The 18,920-nt window shown below is 42.7% G+C and overlaps 1 protein-coding gene across 1 annotated transcript in view; it reads right to left on the reverse strand.

Annotated features, from left to right (window-relative positions):
* Nucleotides 1-15,809, reverse strand: part of LOC145401600 (UDP-glycosyltransferase UGT5-like) — a 77,986-nt gene extending 62,177 nt beyond the window's left edge. The window contains exons 1-2 of the mRNA XM_080273794.1: nt 15,660-15,809; nt 8,220-8,489 (exon numbers count right to left, since the gene is read on the reverse strand). Coding sequence (XP_080129920.1) covers nt 8,220-8,489; nt 15,660-15,809 — 420 coding nt within the window. The remainder of the gene's footprint in view (nt 1-8,219; nt 8,490-15,659) is intronic.
* Between the last annotated feature and the right edge of the window lie 3,111 nt (nt 15,810-18,920).

Consider the following 18,920-nt stretch of genomic DNA (forward strand, 5'->3'; position numbering starts at 1 on the left):
GAGGCTTTGCTCTGACCCCCTACCACCATGGGAGCAGACACCACCACCAGCAGCGGACCCTCAGCCCAGCCATCTCCTTTGCTTGGACCTCAGCCATCACCTTCACTTAGACGTCTCACTTCAGCGGTCTTTGTGGTCTCTCCACCTCTAGCCTCCAGTTCCAACATGGCTGAGCCCATGTCACCGGTTGCAGGGCCTAATTATGTGATACTGGCACCTGCACGTGCCGCAGTATCTGCAGCACAGCTGGTGGAGGATGCAACTGTGTCGTCGTCCCCTGCCCAGTCGACGAGGGAACTGTCTCCGGCAACATTTATCCCCCCTGACGTGTTGCAGCAGCAAGAGCCAGCCTCATTGCCTTCCTTGTCAGACCTGTCACCACCTCGATGAGGCTGCCAGGGTCCACAGCCCGGTTACGGGGGACATCCAAGGGATGCCTGAGGAGGCCGAGGGTGTCGGTAGGCCAACCCACTGCCACCACTGCGGAAGGGTTTGCCACAGAAGATGCAGGGTGGAGCAGTGGCCCATTCACACCACGTAATGGGCCTTTCACAGGATCCCCAGGAATGAAGGTGGATCTGCCAACAACGCCCCAGCAGTTTTTCCAGCTTCTCTTCACCCAGGAGTTGTTGACATATATCACTCATGAAACTAACAACTACACATCATTCCTAGGGACTGCGTTGGACGCCTGGTTCAACTGCAATGAAGGGGAGATGGCCAAGTTCCTGGGGTTGTACTTCTTAATGGGGATTGTGGATATGCCGACGATTAGGCACTTCTTGAGAAGTTTACCACTCCATGGCTATCCACAATTTAGGTGAGTGATGAGTGGGTGACGTTTCAGGGCCATCCTGAAACATTTCCACACCTTCAACTCACTCACCATACCCCAGGACAAGCATAATTGGCTCATCAGAGTTTACACAGTGATGGAGTACCTCTTTCAGTGGTTCCAAGACACCTACCTACCCGTGGAGCACCTCAGCCTCGACGAGGGCTCGCTGGTGTGGAAGGGGCAGCTCAGCTTCCACGTGTACATTCCCATGAAGCCCTAGAAGTATTCCATCAAGCTTAACATCCTGGCTGAGGCTTCCTAGGGGTACATCTGGAACTTCAAGGTGTATATGGGGCAGAAAACTCTGGAGATCACCGTTTGTGGCCTCATAGAATCACTGAGGGATGAGGGATACAAAGTTTATATGGACAACTATTATAACTCTGTATCCCTGTGTGAACAAATCTCCAGTGCAGGAACCTATGTGTGTGGGACGCTACGCCTGGCAAGAGGAGCACCAAAGTAGCTGCAGGCCATCACCTGGGCCAGGAACCTGCCAGAGGCGGGCATGACAGCAAGGCTCAAGGATAATGTGATGGTGTTGCTGTGGAAGGACAAGTGCATCGTCAACATGGTCTCCACCTCCCACAGGACAAGCATCGTCTCAAAGCAGGTTCAAGGGAAGGCCAGGGGTCCTGACGGGAGGACAACCTATGTCCAGAAGAACGTGGAGATGGACTACAATCAGCACATGAGTGGGGTGGACCACTTTGACCAGATGGCGCAGTATTACCCCATCCAGCAGTGGACCGTGAAGTGGACCAAGAAGATAACATTCCACTTCATTCAGATAGCCATCTTCAATGTGTTCACCCTATATAGGAAGGGCTTGTGTGGGTCAGTCAGTCTCCTGGACTTTCTGGAGAAGATAATCCTGAAGCTCCTTCAGTTCAATGAAGCAGCGTGGCCCACATCAGGGCACGCCATCCGCCAGGCCCCTGACCTTCCAACCCAAAGGCCAGCAGGACCTCCAGCACTTGTGGCACCTGCAGCAGCACCAGCACAGGTGTCAATACCACTGTCTCCTGGGCCAGCACCATCTCCTGGACCAGCACCAACACAGGTGCCAACACCTCCGTCTCCAGGAACAGCTTCAGCACAGGAGCCAACTCCACCATTGCCTCCAGGGCAAGCACGGGTACCCAGACCACCATCTCGAGCAGTTCCTGGTTTATCGGGAGAACCTGCCACCGCTGCCATGCCAGGCCATGTAGCTGCACCTCCAGGAAGGCAGGACCAGGGAAAACCAGGAGGACATCCAACCAAGTGTCGACGAGTCATCAATGACACCGTGCAACTGGATCTCACACTTTGCCATTGACGGGAGAGGATCCCCAACTGGAGGAGGCTCCACTGCGCCATGTGTGCCCTGGCGAAGAGGAGGAGGGACACAAGTCACATGTATTCTGTCTGCGATGTGCATTGCATGGGTGACTACTTCAAATGGTACCATGCCAAGCGAAGTATTCCTTAGTGTAGCGTACACACACACACATACACACACACACACACACACACACACACACACACACACACACACACTCACATACAGAATCACACACACACTCATATACAGACTCACGCACACACTCAAACTCACACACACACACACACTGACACCCCCCAACACACACACTCACACACCCACATGCACACACACTGACACCCCCCAACACACACTCACACACCCACACACACACACACACACACACTCACACACTACGTACATAACTCCTATCTTCAAACCCCACAAGATCCTGCCAGCAGCTCAACACCCCAGGAGGAAGTAAGTTTTCTGAATTTTGTTGATTTGTATATTGACCTATTTCAATAGTTCTATATTTTTCACACAAATAAGCATTGTTTTCCACATATTACACATATGACAGAAAGTACAGCTTCAATATCAATAACTAAGAAAAAGACTAGTGGTCATGTCGAGTTTCTTATAGGACTATAAAAAGACTCTTGGGGATTTTACATGCAGACTTTGAATAAAACAAAATAAAACCTGTAGCGAGCGAAAATATGTAGGTGTGGGTGAGGCAGGAAAAATTGACAGTGCACATGAAGGTATCTTGTTCTCCTTTGTCCAGGTAATAGTCACACTGATGTTTCGACATCATGAGGAAGCATATAAAAATAAACATCTGTACATAAAAAAAAAAAAAAAAAAAAGGCTTTGGGAACATTTTTTAAAAGTAAAGGCTGGGGAAGAAAGTGTTTTTTTTCTCGCTTGCGGTAAAACTATGCAGTGCTTGGAGGAGTATTTTACCTTTGTCGTCCATTTACTCAAAAAGTATTGGACGTATCAATTTCCTGTAAGAACCGTGATAAAGATCAGTGAATTCTACGTATGTACATCACCGAAATATAAGCCTTTGGGAGTATATTTTTTAGGTAAAGGTGGGGGAAGAGAGTGTTTTCTTCTTGCTTGCAGTAAAGCTATGCAGTGCTCAGAGGAGTATTCTACATTTGTCGTCCATTTACTTGAAAAGTTTTGCACGTATCAATTTCCTGTAAGAACCATGTTAAAGATAAGTGAACTCTATGTATGTACATGACATAACAATGTAATTTCTCTGATAAAGAGTTGTTGTTACATAGGCGGGAATATAATCGTTATTGTACATGCATGACGAAAGTGCAGCACGGTCGTGGGTACCCAGTAGGTTTTTGTGATTTACTCAGAAAGTATAAGGCATATCAAAAATATGCAGGTACCATGAGAAAGCTCATGAAATTCTACACAAGTTTATGCAATAAAAACATAACCTGTGTGGGAAAATTTTTGCAGTAGAGCTCCCTGAACAAAAATAATTTTTTTAATGGTATAGTTTTTTTGCTATTTCCTCGAAAATTCTGAATCGTATCACAACCGGACAAAGCTCATTAGAAAGCTGATGAAATTCTCTTTCAAAACTTCTAATGACATTTTTCTCTACCTGTATGATGGAAAACATTCGAACTAGGATGTTGGGAAATGAGATTGACTTCCAAAATGTTTATTCACACCAGCCTAATGCACTTCTATTGTTATTTTTTTTTTCTTATTGGCTAGAACAAACATCGGCGAATAAGATGATGTAGGTTTCATGGCAATATAAAGATGTTTGGTTGGCGAAAATATGGCGAGAAAACATGTTTTCAGCGGCATGCAGGGGGGCTGGCGGGGAAGGGGGTGGAATAAAATCATGCGCCTGAAAACTTAAGCCCCGGTCACACACAAACGACTCAAGGTCTGACCACCGTGCGAGTCACGGTTGTAACACATTTTTTCATTGATCATCCCTTGATTCACCAGCAAAGTCCAGACTCTTTTGGGCGTTCAGGAGCCGCTGGGACAACTCGTCAGGCCTCACGACTTGATAAAAGTCTTGTCACAGTTGTGTCGCAGTTGGGAGTGTCGTACATCAGTCATGAAGCAGTCTTAGCTCAATTGGATGCGTCATGATGTAGTCGTTGCATGTCATGATGCTGTCGCCGACAAAAAAAAAAAAGTTACGACTACGTGTCCCTCATCAACTGACTAGACACAGGAGAGGTCCATGGTGATGCACTGGATCTCATTGGTGGTCCAGGTGTGATGCCTCGCCCCATGCTGGGTGTCACTGGTGGTCCAGGTGTGATGCCCAGCCCCACGTTGAGTGTCATTGGTGATCCAGGTTGATGCCCTGCCCCATGGGTCGGTCGTGGGGGTATCGCAGGGGGGTCGGGATGCATTCCTTAAATGCATCACACAGTCGTCTTGCGTTCATGTGCGGTCGTGTCATGGTCATGGGTGACAAAAATTCGTTAAAATTAAAATTTGAAGACTTGTAGCTCTGTCATTTTGCAGTCGCCTCATGATTTTGTCACGTTCTTGAGGACGTCACAACCAGTCATGAGGCGTGGGAGCCAACTAAGACACGACCTTGAGTCGCACAGCGGTTGGACCTTGAGTCACTTATGTGTGACCGAGGCCTCACTGAAACATATCTGTGCACAAGAGGGTTAATTATATAAATGATCTAGACTTAGAAATCACTAGCAATATTAGCAAATTTGCCGATGACACAAAAATAGAGCATATTATTATCTCGACTGACGATTGCCGTAAAGAAAAGGACCTCGATATGTCGAAATGGTTAATTAATGGGAAATGGAATTTAATGCTGAAAAATGTAAAGTACTTAATGTAAGCAAGACCACTGGAGGTACCAAATACAACTTAGATAACAAAGAAATTAGTAAATTGGAATGCGATAGAGACCTAGGAGTTATGGTTAGTAAAGACCCAAACCAAGGCATCAGTGGATTAATGCGAGAAATAAAGCAAATACGGTCATAGGATTTATTTCGAGAAGCGTGAGCAATAGGTCATCACAAGTAATATTACAGCTTTAGCATTAATAATGCCTCATTTAAACTACGCTGTGTGGTAGATGGGGGTGGTCACCATCCACTCACTCAATGTAGTGCTGCTGTCGGGTGTTTCCCCTTTCCTCTCTTCCATCCTTCTTTCCTTCCATCCTCTTCTGTCTTTCCTTCATTCTTTCTTTGTCCTTCTGCCTACGGTGACTTTACATTCCCTCTTCTTTCTTTCCTTCATTCTTTTCTCTTCCTTCTGTCTGTGGGTGACACTACACTGAATGACAGGCCAAATGGTTTCCTGTACACCAGGAAACCATTTAATATACTGGGTGGTAACCATATAACCAAATTTGGCGCGTGGTGGTTTAGTGAGTAATTATGGCGCTCCAATCGGATTGGGCCAGTGAAGGTTTATATCAAACGTGTGGTTGGGGTTTATTGTTCACGTAATGCCACTCAGGGATGAGTGAGGCTGGTCACTCTCATCTTAAATATCAGGACCAAATTGCCTACCCCCGGCCTCCTACGCTCCTCATGGGGCAATGTAGGATTTGGATGATGGATCGATGGATTAAACTACGCTGTGCAATTTTGGTGTCCTTACAACAGAATGAATATAAACTCGTTAGAAAATGTACAGAGAAGAATGAAAAAAAATTATACATGATATTCTGAACCTGTCATATGAAGACAGACTGAAAATATTAAATCTGCAGTCACTAGACAGGGGTAGAGTAAGGGAAAACTTTATTGCAATAAGGTACCTAGTAAGGTAATTGCTGCCTCCTCCATTTAGAGTTTCAAGAGTAGGCTAGATAAGCATATGACAAATATGGGGTGGGAATAACAAAACAAAAATCTGATAACCAGTACAAATTCATTCTTTTTCCTTTTCTGCTTACACTGTGAAAGTCTCTTTTTCTCCTTTCACACTTTCCTACAAAATGACTACGCCAGTTTTTCTATACTGCATGCCGTTCTTTCTGACTTTTTTCTTGCCGGCTGCGGCTGGAGGGTTTGGAGAGCGAGGGAGAACCTTCTTTGCTATCCTTATCTCATTCTAGTAGTTCATTTACTCTTCTAGGAGCTGCCTAGCATGGGCCAACCGCCCTACTGCAGTTATCCTCTCTTCTTATGTTCCTATGTTTTAAAACAAATAAAAATACAACAGAGAACAACAGAAGTAGCAACTGAGGGTATTCCAGCTATTATCAGTTAATAAGAAATGATCTTAGACACACCTGGTAATCAACACAACATACTGCAGTGCACAATACTCAGTTATTCGTGTGCTGTAGTATGAAGACAAAGGATAAAAACTGGTAATAATTGTTATTCAAAGGAAAGCCAACACACAGCTCTGGGAAAGTTCTGAGCGATTTTCTTACGAATATTTGCACCGCGGGTCTGTGAAGATAATTTCTTGTTTCACCTTACTGTGCATTTTTTTTTATGTGCAGTGTCACCATGGAGCACAGCGGAAGAAAAACTGGGAAGGTATAAGTTAGAGCAGATGGACGGGGTGGAAGACGTACGTAAGATATTCACGGAAGAGATAGGCATAGCGTGTGAGGTGGTTTGTGGAGTGAGGAGATGCAGGGGTGTGCAAGGGACAGCATGGTGGAATGATGAGGTGAAACGAGCTGTGGAACAAAAGAAGGCATATAGTGAATGGCTAGCGATAGTGAATGGCTAGCGAGTAGAGGTAGAGGAGAAGATGAGAGAGAGAACAGAGAGGTATATGTGAGCAGGAGAAGGGAGGTGAAGAGATTTGGTGAAGGAGAGTAGGAAGAAAGTGGATGAAGAGTTGGGGAGGAATCTGAGTGTGAAATGGAGGGAGAGTAAGAAATTGTTTTGGAAGGAGGAGAAAGTAAGGCAGTGTGAAAGATAGGAATAATAGATTGTTGGTGGAGAAGAGGGAGAAATTTAGGAGATGTAAGGAGCACTTTGAGGATTTGTTGAATGTAGAGAGTGAGGGTAGTGTGAGTATAAGTGGTTGGTGAATGGCCGGGAGAAGAGGTGGGAGAAGGGAGGAAGAGATCAGTAGGGCGGAAGTAGTGGAAGCAATGAAGAAGATCAAGATGGGAAAGGCCCCAGGAATTGATGAAGTGTGTGGTGAAATGCTGAGGTAGGGGGGTGAGATCGTAGTGGAGTGGATATGGAAGTTGTGTAGATTGGCTTGGGAAGAGGGAAGGGTTCCAGAGGACTGGAAATCAGGTATAATTATTCCTTTATACAAAAGAAAAAGGGAGAGAGAAGTATGTGGTAACCATAGGGGTATTTGCCTTGTTAGTGTGACTGGAAAAATATATGGTAGAATACTCATTGATAGGGTTAGGCATATAACGGAGGAGCTAGTTGGAGAAGAACAAGGGGGATTTAGGAAGGGAAGAGGGTGTGTAGATCAAATATTTGTTCTAAGATGTTTAGTGGAGAAGTATTTAGGAAGGGAAAGGAAGTGTATGCTGCCTTCATGTACTTGGAGAAGGCTTATGATAGAACAGATGGGCAAGGTATGTGGAAGGTTTTAAGAATATATGGAGTGGAGGGGAAATTGTTGAGTGCCGTAAAGAGTATGTACGAAGGAGCTAGGGCTACGGTGCGAGTGGATGGTAAGCTGAGTTCTTCGATCTCAATGTGGGAGTGAAACAGGGTTGTGTGATGTCTCCATGGCTGTTTAATATATACATGGATAATGAAGGTGAGATGTGGAAGATTCCGGCGTTGCTGTTTGCTGACGATACAGTATTGTTGAGTGAAGATGAATGGGAGTTCCAAGGTTTGGTGAATGAATTTGGGAGAGTGTGCAGGAAGAGGAATCTGAAAGTTAATGTAAACAAGAGTACAGTTATGGTGTTTGAGAGGAATGAAGTCACAGAATGCACAGTGAGGTTGGATGGTGAGGATATGGAGAATGTGAGTGCATTCACGAATGTATCTAGGGTGGAAAGTGGAAAATTACTGATTAGTATAAGAAACATGGTCACAAATAAAAAGAAAATATACAAAAGCACCAAAGAAAATTTACCTTCATTCTATGAACAACTGACAGAAAACAGTCACTGAAAAAAACTGAAAGCACGATGAGATCAAACTCCTCGGTTAAAAGATTTTGCATTTCTTCCTTTTCTAAGGCATCAGAACAGAATCCAGGCGCCTTCTGCATGAGGGTAAGTGGGCCCGACATTTTCCCCTCAAACAAGTTGGGAACGATCCTCGAAATGTCCATGTCAGGCAGCACAACCTCTCGCACGTTCTCCCGCAGCTTTGACGGCTGGTAAGAGGACACCAGTGTGATCTGCAGAATAATAACATTACTGAATAACACCATACATTATAAGTTTATTTCAGACTTGATTAATAATTAACCTATTGCCTACACAAGTCCGACTACCTCTCAAAAACGATCTAATTTTCCCCTATTGTTAGTTAATATAGCCCAGATTTTGTCATAAATACCACAAGTGCCTCTTCATGCCTTTTTTGATGAATTCACCAAGATAATTCCATTTTTACAATCGAGTGCCTAAATCAGCCATTTTTTGCCGTTTTGCTAAAAGACCATGCTATTTTCTGTAGTTGTACCTGATTAAAATGACGTTATTTATGTTAACACAATAAGTCATTACCGTGTTAACATACGGTAGTTATTAATAATGATTTACAAGAAAAGTTTTTCAAAAAAAAATATTATCTTGATAAAAAGTAAGACAGGGTATGACGGGCTAATCTAATAGGTGAAATGCTAGAGTCGACACCAGTTAGTTCAAATTTCTACCACCAGGCGACACCGGGGGCGCCACCGTCGGTCGTTCACTCATTCGTGCCTCTGGTTCAGTTTACTCCAGATCTTCCCCACGGTTTAAGTCCTTGAAAAATGAAGGTGCTGATTATAACTGTATTGCTGTTTTTCAAACAGGAAATGACAGTGAAGTTTCCATCCTTTACTGTGATAAATTGATAATGGTCAGAAGTGCACCTACAAGAAAATTGTGAATTTCTGAGAAAAATGAGAAAATATTAAATTTTTGCTATTGTCTAAAATTGGAATGATGAGATTATTCGCTGCAAACAAGGTTTGTTTGGCGAGCCATAGCTCGCAAATGCGAGTATTTTTTTCCCCTTTGGCGAACAAATTTTACATGCAAGTTGCCTTTTGGCGAGGAGAAAATACATCCACTTCAAAACATAGTAAACTACAAAATAAGTAAATCTCACTTAAATGAACTAAAAAGCACGTTGTGATCGATTATTAATTCTTTCCTTGTCGTCATTGTGAATGTTTAAAAATAGAATGTGTAAATAAATAAATATATTAATTGCTCATAAAATATTTTGGCTCGTAGTCAGTTTGGCTACTAAAAATTTATTTGGCTTGTAAATCTGAAACCTTAGGAGCCAAATGGCTCGCAACCATCGGCAGTTAGCAAGAGCCCTGTTTTTTGCTTATACTGTATATGTACACTCATGATTACTAATCTCTGACCAGGGATGCGTGGCGGGCAGTGTTATGACCACAAACGAGCCACGCACTGGGACACAGCCTTCGCACTAGTGGGTGGGGCAAAGAACTGTAACCAGGTGATCTGCAGCGTCCTAATCCTCATATCATTGATAGTATCATATTCTTATGGTTTCTCCTCCATAATATAATAATCTGTGTTTATTGACAGGGGCCGACATTTCTTCAATCAGTCTGCAATTTAGAAGTTTCCAAGAAGTAAAAAAACATGTGCCACCATATGTGGGTATTGGCATCATATATACCGTAATAATTATTAATGAATTAACGGCATTAACTGGCACACATTTTGACCAGAGGGGGCATGCAGCTAAGACGTCGCATAGGAATAGGGCAACCATTCCCACTGGATGGCAACGGCCTAGATATAATTATGATTAGATGCAGCACCGCCCATTCCTCAGTACAGCGGATATGCGTCTGTGTGGCCGCCATGTCGAAAGCATGTAATAGCGGGGCTGTTTTTAGAGCGAATTCAGACTATGAAAATGAATGTTGTTGTGGTGGAGGTGGTGATGGTGGTCATTGTTCTGGTGGTGGTGATGGTGGTTATTGTAGTGGTAGTGGTGGTTGTTGCTGTGGTGGTGGTGGTGGTGGTGATAGTGGTTTTTGTTGTTGTTGTGGTGGTGGTTGTTGTTGTGTTAGTGGTGGTTGTTGCGGTGGTGATTGTTGTTGTGTTAGTGGTGGTTGCTGCGGTGGTGATTGTTGTTGTGGTGGTTGTTGTCGTGGTTATTATGATGGTGGTGGTGGTGGTGATTGTTGTTGTGGTGGTGGTGGTTGTTGTGGTGGTGGTTGTTTAGTGATGGTGGTGGTTGTTTAGTGATGGTGGTTGTTGTTGTGGTGGTAGGTTTTGTGGTTGTTGTTGTGGTGGTAGGTTTTGTGGTTGTTGTTGTAGTGGTAGGTTTTGTGGTTGTTGTTGTGGTGGTAGGTTGTATGGTTGTTGTTGTGGTGGTGGTTGTTGTGGTGGTTGTTGTTGTTGTGGTGGTGGTTGTTGTTGTGGTGGTGGTTGTTGTTGTGGTGGTGGTTGTTGTTGTGGTGGTGGTTGTTGTTGTGATGGTGGTTGTTGTTGTGATGGTGGTGGTTGATGTGCTGGTTGTGTTGTGATGGTGGTGGTTGTTGTTGTGATGGTGGTGGTTGTTGTTGTGATGGTGGTGGTTGTTTTTGTGATTGTGGTGGTTGTTGTTGTGGTGGTTATTGTTGTTATGGTGGTGGATGTGGATGTTGTTGTTGTTCTGGTGGTGCTGGTGGTTGTGGTGCTGGTGGTAGTGGTTGTTGTTGTTGTAGTGGTGGTGGTGGTGGTGGTGGTTGTGGTGGTGGCCGTTATGGTGGTGGTTGTGGTGGTGGCCGTTATGGTGGTGGCCGTTATGGTGGTGGTTGTGGTGGTGGTTGTTATGGTGGTGGCTGTTGTTGTAGTGGTAGTGGTTGTGGTTCCTGGTTCATCTGAAACGTGAACTCGGTGGACTGCAGGCTTAAACTTCCCTTCTGCAACCCACCATCCTCTTTTGCAGGATAGGGAAGCAACTGAGGGACGTTTGCATAACCAGACAGTTGAGCCGCTCGTGCTATCGGTGTCACCATAGATATATTCCGACGCTTTCTACACCCAAAAGCAGCACAGTGCTGTTGCATTTCTAGGTAAATAGTGGTCAGCTTTGATCATCGTCAGGAACACGACATCGTCTGCCTCGACCGTTCCAAGATGGCGGCCGCGCAGACGCATCTAAAGTAGTGTCATGTGGCATCTAGGCTTATTTACATCTATGGACAACGAGGCCTGTTATCACTAGAGAAAAACATTCAGTTCAAAGTAGTAGTAATAGTAAATTTCTGTCAATGATATAAGTATTATAAAGCATTCTTATTTAGAATATGTCGTATGAATGCCAGCTGCTGTGGCAATCGTGGATATCACCTACCAACAGCTCGGTTAAAGGCTTGCCTCAAGAAATAGGTCAGTGAAATAATAACAGATTAATAAAACAGTGTATGAAATTCAAATATCATCACGCACTCATTATAGACTAAAAATAACAACTATGACCATATTTGTCTATTTCTTACCATGCATACAGTATATTACTTGAGAAAGTAATACAATATGTGAAACAAAAGTGCTTCAGTGATGCTTAGAAAATTGTTCACTGAAGCACTAAACCTTTCTGAAACGACGGTGGAGTGTGTCTGACTGTGTAGCCTACGCCTGGACACGATTTTGGTTAACTCTCTGGTCAGAGATTAGTGATCACGAGTGTACACTAGACCAAAGGGTTATTGTAGTTTACCTTTATATTATAATTTCTGACCATATTTTGGCAGTGAAAATACATGCCTTTTTATGCCATTTTTTGACAATAAATGCCTTCTTCGTGCCTTTTATGCAATTTTATTATGCCTCTTTCCTACTTATTTCATTTTTTTTTTTAAGTGTCTAAACATCGGAACTTTAACAATGAATTCCAAAGGGTCGTTGTGATTATTGCTTCCATAATGCCATTCAGGACAGACAACTGATTATTATTGCCTTACATGTTTAGTCCTGGGAATCTCAGCTTTTGATGACCAATGAATATATAAGGCCATAATAAGTTCGGAGACCTGAAGAGGGAGTTATATGTAGATAGGAAGAGAGAGGTGAAAAGATTAGTAGTTGACAATAGGAAGAGTGTGGATGAGGAATTTGGAAGGAGAGTGTTAAATGGAGGAAATCATTACATATATTATTTACTTAGCCATCATAACCTATTCATGGCAATGATGCCATTTTACTTTTATCCATTCTCGCTCTTTGCAAACCATTTTACTAGGTTTTGGATGGAATCTTTGGTTTCAAATGATTAGAAACTTCCTCCTCTACTACTTGCAGTGGGAAACATCTTTCCAAAACTAACAAAAATAATCTTAGAGTGGCAAAATTAAAATAAAAATGATGTCGATTGCATGGGTGGATCTAAGGATGTCACCTGCCGGGGCAATACCGCTGGAAAGGTAATATCTTGTACTGTGCATATACATACATAACGCATTTTTTACTGGTTTTTATGTTTATTTTTCCCACACAAACCATCCTTGCTGAGAAATATCGCTTAGTTAAGAGCAAGGGATGTCGAACATTCATTTCTTTGGAAAATTAATATGGACAGGACCTCAGAAATATTCCTGGATCCGCCCCTGCATTCAGTGGTATTGGAGGAATAATTACCTGGTTTACATCTACAACAGCGATTATACTGTCAAATACTTTGCTATATATAAACTCAACGGCCTAATTATTAAACAAGCCAAGGTCAGTGACTGATAACATAGTTATTGTTACTATCCAAGACGAAAAGGGGTGCAAGGAACAGCATGGTGGAATGATGTAAGACAAGCTACGCAAAAAGTATGTAGTGAGTGGATGGAAAGCAGAGGCACTGGGGAAGTTCAGAGACCTGAAGAGGGAGTTATAAGGTAGAGAGAGGTGAAAAGATTAGTAGGAGACAATAGGAAGAGTGTGGATGAGGAATTTGGAAGGAGAGTGTTAAATGGAGGAAATGTAAGAAACTGTTCTGGCAGGAGGTAAAGAGGTTTGACAGGGTGATAAAGAAGTTTGTAGGAGAATGAAAGATAAAAATGATAGATTGGTAGTGGAGATAGAAGAAATGTGAGCAGATGGAAAGAACACTTTAAAAAACTGTTAAACATAGAGACTCAATACACTGTGAGTATAAGTGGCTGGGAAATGGCTAGGAGAAGGAAGAGAGTGAGAAGGGGTGAAGAGATCAGTAAGATGGATATAGTGGAAGCAATAACGAAATTTAAGAGCAAAGGATGTCGAACACTCATTACTTTGGAAAATTAATATGGACAGGACCTCAGAAATATTCCTGGATCCGCCCCTGCATTCAGTGGTATTGGAGGAATAATTTTAAACAGGGAAAGCCCCATGAATTGATGAAGTGTGTGGTGAAATGCTGAGGCATGGGGAGAGATAGTAGAAGAATGCATATGGAAGATGTGGAGATTGGCCTGGGAGGAAGGTAGAGTCCCGGAGAACTGGAAGTCAGGTATAATTATTTCCCTGTTCAAATGAAAAGGAAAAGAAGAAATGTGTGGTAATCATACGGGCATTTGTCTTCTTAGTGTAATAGGAAAAGTATATGGTAGGATACCTATTGGCAGAGTTGGGATATAAAAACAGAGGAATTTTTTAGAGGGGGACAGGGAGGCTTTTAGGAAGGGAAGACATTGGGTAGATCAGATATTCATCCTTAGGTCTTTAGTGGAAAAAATTTCTAGAGAAGGGAAAGAAGTTTTATGCGGACTTCATGGATTTGGAGAAACCATATGACAGAGTGGATAGAGAAGGAATGTGGAAAGTATTAAGAATCTATGGATTAAATGGGAAGTTACTGAATGGTGCGAAGAGTATGTATAAGGGTGCCAAGGCTGCAGTGCATGTGGATAGTGAACTGAGTGAATTTTTCCATCAGGATTTTGGACTGAAAAAGCAATGTGTCATGTCTCCATGGCTGTTCAGTCTGTATATGGATGGGGTTATAAAAGAGATACTAGGTAGAGCAGTGGATGTTGGAGTGGTCTACTGAGACAGGGTGGGATTTGAAAACATTCTGTACTATTGTTTGCAGCTGATAATGTATTTTCAAGTGAAAACGAAGAGGAACTGCAAGGCTTGATGAATGTGTTTGGGAGAGTGTGCATGAAACTCTGAAGGTGAATGTAGGGAAGAGTAAAGTCATGGTCTACGAGAGAAATGAAGTCACTGAATATACAGCGAGGAAATGGAAAACGTGGGTGCGTGTAAGTACTTGTGTAGTGCGTTGAGTAAGGATGGAAGTTTTGAGGATGAAGTGCTTCAAAGGGTACAACAAGGAAGAATGGTTGCTGGTTCTTTGAAAGGAGTGATAAGAAACAGGGAAGTGAGGAGGGAAGTAAAAAAAAAAAAAAAAAGTCACTAGATGATAGTATTGTGATACCAACTCTAACGTATGGAAGTGAAGCTTGGGCCTTGTTGGAAGGACACAATTCAAGGGTGAGAGCACTGGAAATGAGTTATTTGAGAGGAGCATGTGGAGATACATGGACAGACATACTTACAAATGTGGAAGTGAAGAAGCGTTGTGGTGTGGATGTGGAGGTGATAGAAAGCGTTAGGAGAAGCGCCAGGTGAAGAGAATGGAGAGTGAGAGACTAATGAGGAGAGTGTATGTGAGTAAGTTGGAGGCGGGGAGAGGAAAGGGGAAGTCGAGGATGAGGTGGAGAGCTGGAGCAGAGAGGTATATCAGGGAGTTGGATGTGAACTGCAGGGAGGGCAGTCAAATGCCGGGGGACAAGCCGAAATGGAGGCGAATTGTTTGTGGTCTTCCCTTGCGGGATTAAGGCGTCTGGTAATGGATAGATAGCTAGTTACTATTCAGAGTGGTCCATATATAACACCCCTCTTGCAGACTGACAGAAGAGCTCTCATGTTGCATAGAGCGAAAGAACAACAGTTCCTATTACTTCAGGAGACAGCCACCCCCATCCAGTAGTTCATGGGTAGGCACAAGCGTAGAAGGTTTTGATAGTGTGGGGTGAGAAATGTGTTCAAATTTTGTGTAGTGGCTCTGAGGGTAAGTGGTGGAGTCTGTGGGATTATATTTATATCAGGATGATTGGTAGATACATTTGCTAACATCACACCGACTGAGCTTCCAAAACAATGGATGAAAGGATAATACTGCATGAGGAGGACTCTCTCTCTCTCTCTCTCTCTCGTGTGCGTGTGTGTGTGTGTGTGTGTGTGTGTGTGTGTGTGTGTGTGTGTGTGTGTGTGTAATTAAGTCACTTGATTGCGCGATATGAGAAGGACTCTCTCTCTCTCTCTCTCTCTCTCTCTCTCTCTCTCTCATGTGTGTGTGTGTGTGTGTGTGTGTGTGTGTGTGTGTGTGTGTGTGTGTAATAAGTCACCTGATTGCCATGGTCTGCCAGTGCGTTGACGATGCCCATAAAAAAGTTCTTCTGGCTCTTAGACCCTACAGGATTGAGGAAGAGGATACGACCCGCCTGCACAGATGACACACACACCACCGCAGCCACCAGCAGCAACCACACCCGCATCTGCAAACCACAATGTACAGTTAGGGAAGCTTGTAGTCAGGTGGTTTGCAAGGACGCACCTGTTAATACAATTTCACACAATGCTTTTGCCTTGTGTCGATTATTGTAACGCAATATGGATTGGTCTACCAGGTATCTTCTGATTGTGTAACTTACATCTGCTGGCACATTCAGCTTTGATGCTGATGTTCCTTTGCGTCTCTATGAACCAGCTGTTGTTTAGTCATCTTGCTCTAATCGGTCGTTTTCGCATGTGGCCTTTAAGTTTTTGTTAAGTCCCCGTCCCACACTCTCACAGGTTCAAACAGCAGTAGTTCAGTATAGGAAGGACGTTGGCCAGTGAGTTCTTCTTAAGGTCAGCCTTTCGGTGTACAACAACGAGAACTGCTCAGACGTTGTAAATAAACATTGCCATCTTAAGTTTGTTGTCTTTATTTCCCAAATAACTACACTTAGTGCTGGACAACTTCACTGTTTTCACAAGCACCGGAGGTATATAATCTGCACTGACGCTGAACTGACACTGAACTAAACTCAAACTGAACTGAAACAAAAATGACTCTCCTAGGCTCTTCCACCTCCTTTAATAGCCTTCCCTTTTTCTCCAACGTTCGAGGACGTGCTGGTACCTGCCCCTTGCAACAACAGTTACTAAATCGGAGACACCCAAAACATGCCACGGTTTTGTTACATTACACAGCACTCTAAATTATTTAGCATACAGATTGAAATAAATTACACAGTTTAACAAACATTCTCACAAATAAAACATTAAAGAGAAACAGAGCACAAAAATTAATGTATAACTTTACAAACTAACTCCCCTCACAATAGCAGGTTAATTGGTAATTCTGACACATAACGGAAAAATACAAGATGTACTGAGAACCCTCCAGACTACCTAACTAGTAAATTCCGCTTGTCAACACTACCCCCTCCCTAGTCCTTTGTTGTCCCGACAAAACTACACAATGTATAGAAATGTAATCCTTGATCCAAACTAACATTTAATTATGTGCACACTTAAGGCGCCGGATCTCCTAACGATGCTTAAAGATATGGTGCTGAGGCAAAATCAGTCATTCACTAAGCATGGGGGCGGCCATCTTGCACCAAGATCTGGCGCCTCAAGTTAAGCGCTTGGGGGACATTCCTTAACCTACATCACAACCAGGAATCAGTATGTTTATCAAGTATGCGACCTTTTGGCCCTCTTCGCTTCTAATCAACGTCTTAAAAGAAGAAATTGAAGACAGAAAAAAAAAAGATGTGCCATATTCGTTTTAGTGCAGCTAAAAACTCTGGCAATACTTATTGCTTTGCAAGGTAATATGAATGTGTCAAAAATAAGCATGCCACCGGGAAAGCCTGGGGCCACTCGAGCAGTCAGCTGCTGATGTTTACAGTATAGCGATGGAGCTTGTGTCTGTGTATTTGGCTCGCCGACATTAACGTCGAGAGAGAAGGTTCAGAGACTCATTAGACTCTCTCCATATGCCTGATGAGAATTTGCTACGGTATTATAGGTTTCCACGACATGAAATCTGACTTCAGGCAGTTCATGGGTCGACAGCGGATGTGCCAAACGATGACAGAGTGATATACAGTACTGAGGTAATTAAACTTATATGAAGACAATAATTTTATTTCAGACATGGCACTGGAATTAAGGTGTTAAATAAATCTAACAAACATTACCTAAACAAAGTCTATGCGATATAAACCATTTCATGCATCAATATACTGATTAAGGTAACAAGGAAAATCAAAAGGAATGACTTCTTTAACAATATGAATGCTCAACATAAGACCAAAACGAAATTATTACTGATTGATGGGATCAAATTTAACCTTTGGCATATAGGAAATTTTTTTAAGCTAACTGCTTACAATACCAAACGATTCTTAGTCATCAGTGCCAAAAGCACAACCCCACCTCCATCCCCCCAAAAAAGAAAATTACTTCCTAGTTTTAGACTTGTATGAGCAAGCTAACCAAAGTGCTATGATCAAACCCTACCTCTACCAGTAAAGCCTCATGAATGGGTTAGGTTTGTTTCATATGGTAATTTAGAACAAACAGCTTACATCATCACCGGCACTATGTAACTAACAACAGAAATATGCATTTTTTTTTTTTAATACTTAAAGGTTTCTTTGCCCCCCTCATTGCCTTGGCTGCTTTTCCCTTACCTTGTGATCTAAATTCACGAAATTTCTTCCTCACTTCACTGCTCTCCCTCTTCACCCTGCTAACACTATTCACCCTATAAGTAATACTTTCCCATGCTAGCATCTTTGCTTTCTTTGTACTGTGTGTGTCTGGTGAGGAAAAAATAATTGTTTTTGTTCTGGAGACTTCATTAATCAAAACTAACAGGGTAAATATTTCCTTTATAGCTGTTTCGTATTTTTGATGTTTTTTTGGTTACATTTGATAGTATTTTGGTTCTTGAGTGTTTTGAAGTCTCATTTGTTGGGCAAATGAATAATAACCATAATACGACTATGGCAATCTGATCGGAAATATTAGTAATGGTGGAAGGGACTGGCTTTACTGTAAGAGTTTAACTAAACCTAACCTAACCAAGCATAACTGTACCTAATAATTTAATCTACCCTAACCTAACCTACCCTAACCCAACCCAGCCTAATCTAACCTAACCCAGCATCCAGTTGGGAACTTTGGAAACGAAATCCACCTTTCAGTATGTTGAGCAAGATTCGGTAATATTCATTTGCACACAATATAACACATACTGTACAGTCATACACTATATGATAGCACAAATCCTTTGGGTATAGTAAGATTGCCCACTAAAGAAACGGCAATAAAGGAAATAAATTCCATTACGAGTTCGTCACTTGAAAAGTTAGGACGTCTCTTCTTTGGTTCTGTTGGACTTGGAGTTTTTATTTCCATTATATATTTCGCTCCAAGAAAATATGCCAAGTGAGTTTGTCGTGTTACTTCCCCCTGTTGGGTTGAGAACTGTGTTGCGCAATGCGCATGTTCTTCACTCTGCTCTTGTGTTTACGTGAGGGAGATAAACAGCTGATATGATAGTTCGCGCCGTGATTGGTTGATCGTGATAAAGCCTCACTTGTAAG

This window comes from Coenobita brevimanus, chromosome 56, assembly GCF_032717465.1.
Source record: "Coenobita brevimanus isolate Jiangsu-jjx chromosome 56, ASM3271746v2, whole genome shotgun sequence".
NCBI lineage: Eukaryota > Metazoa > Arthropoda > Malacostraca > Decapoda > Coenobitidae > Coenobita > Coenobita brevimanus.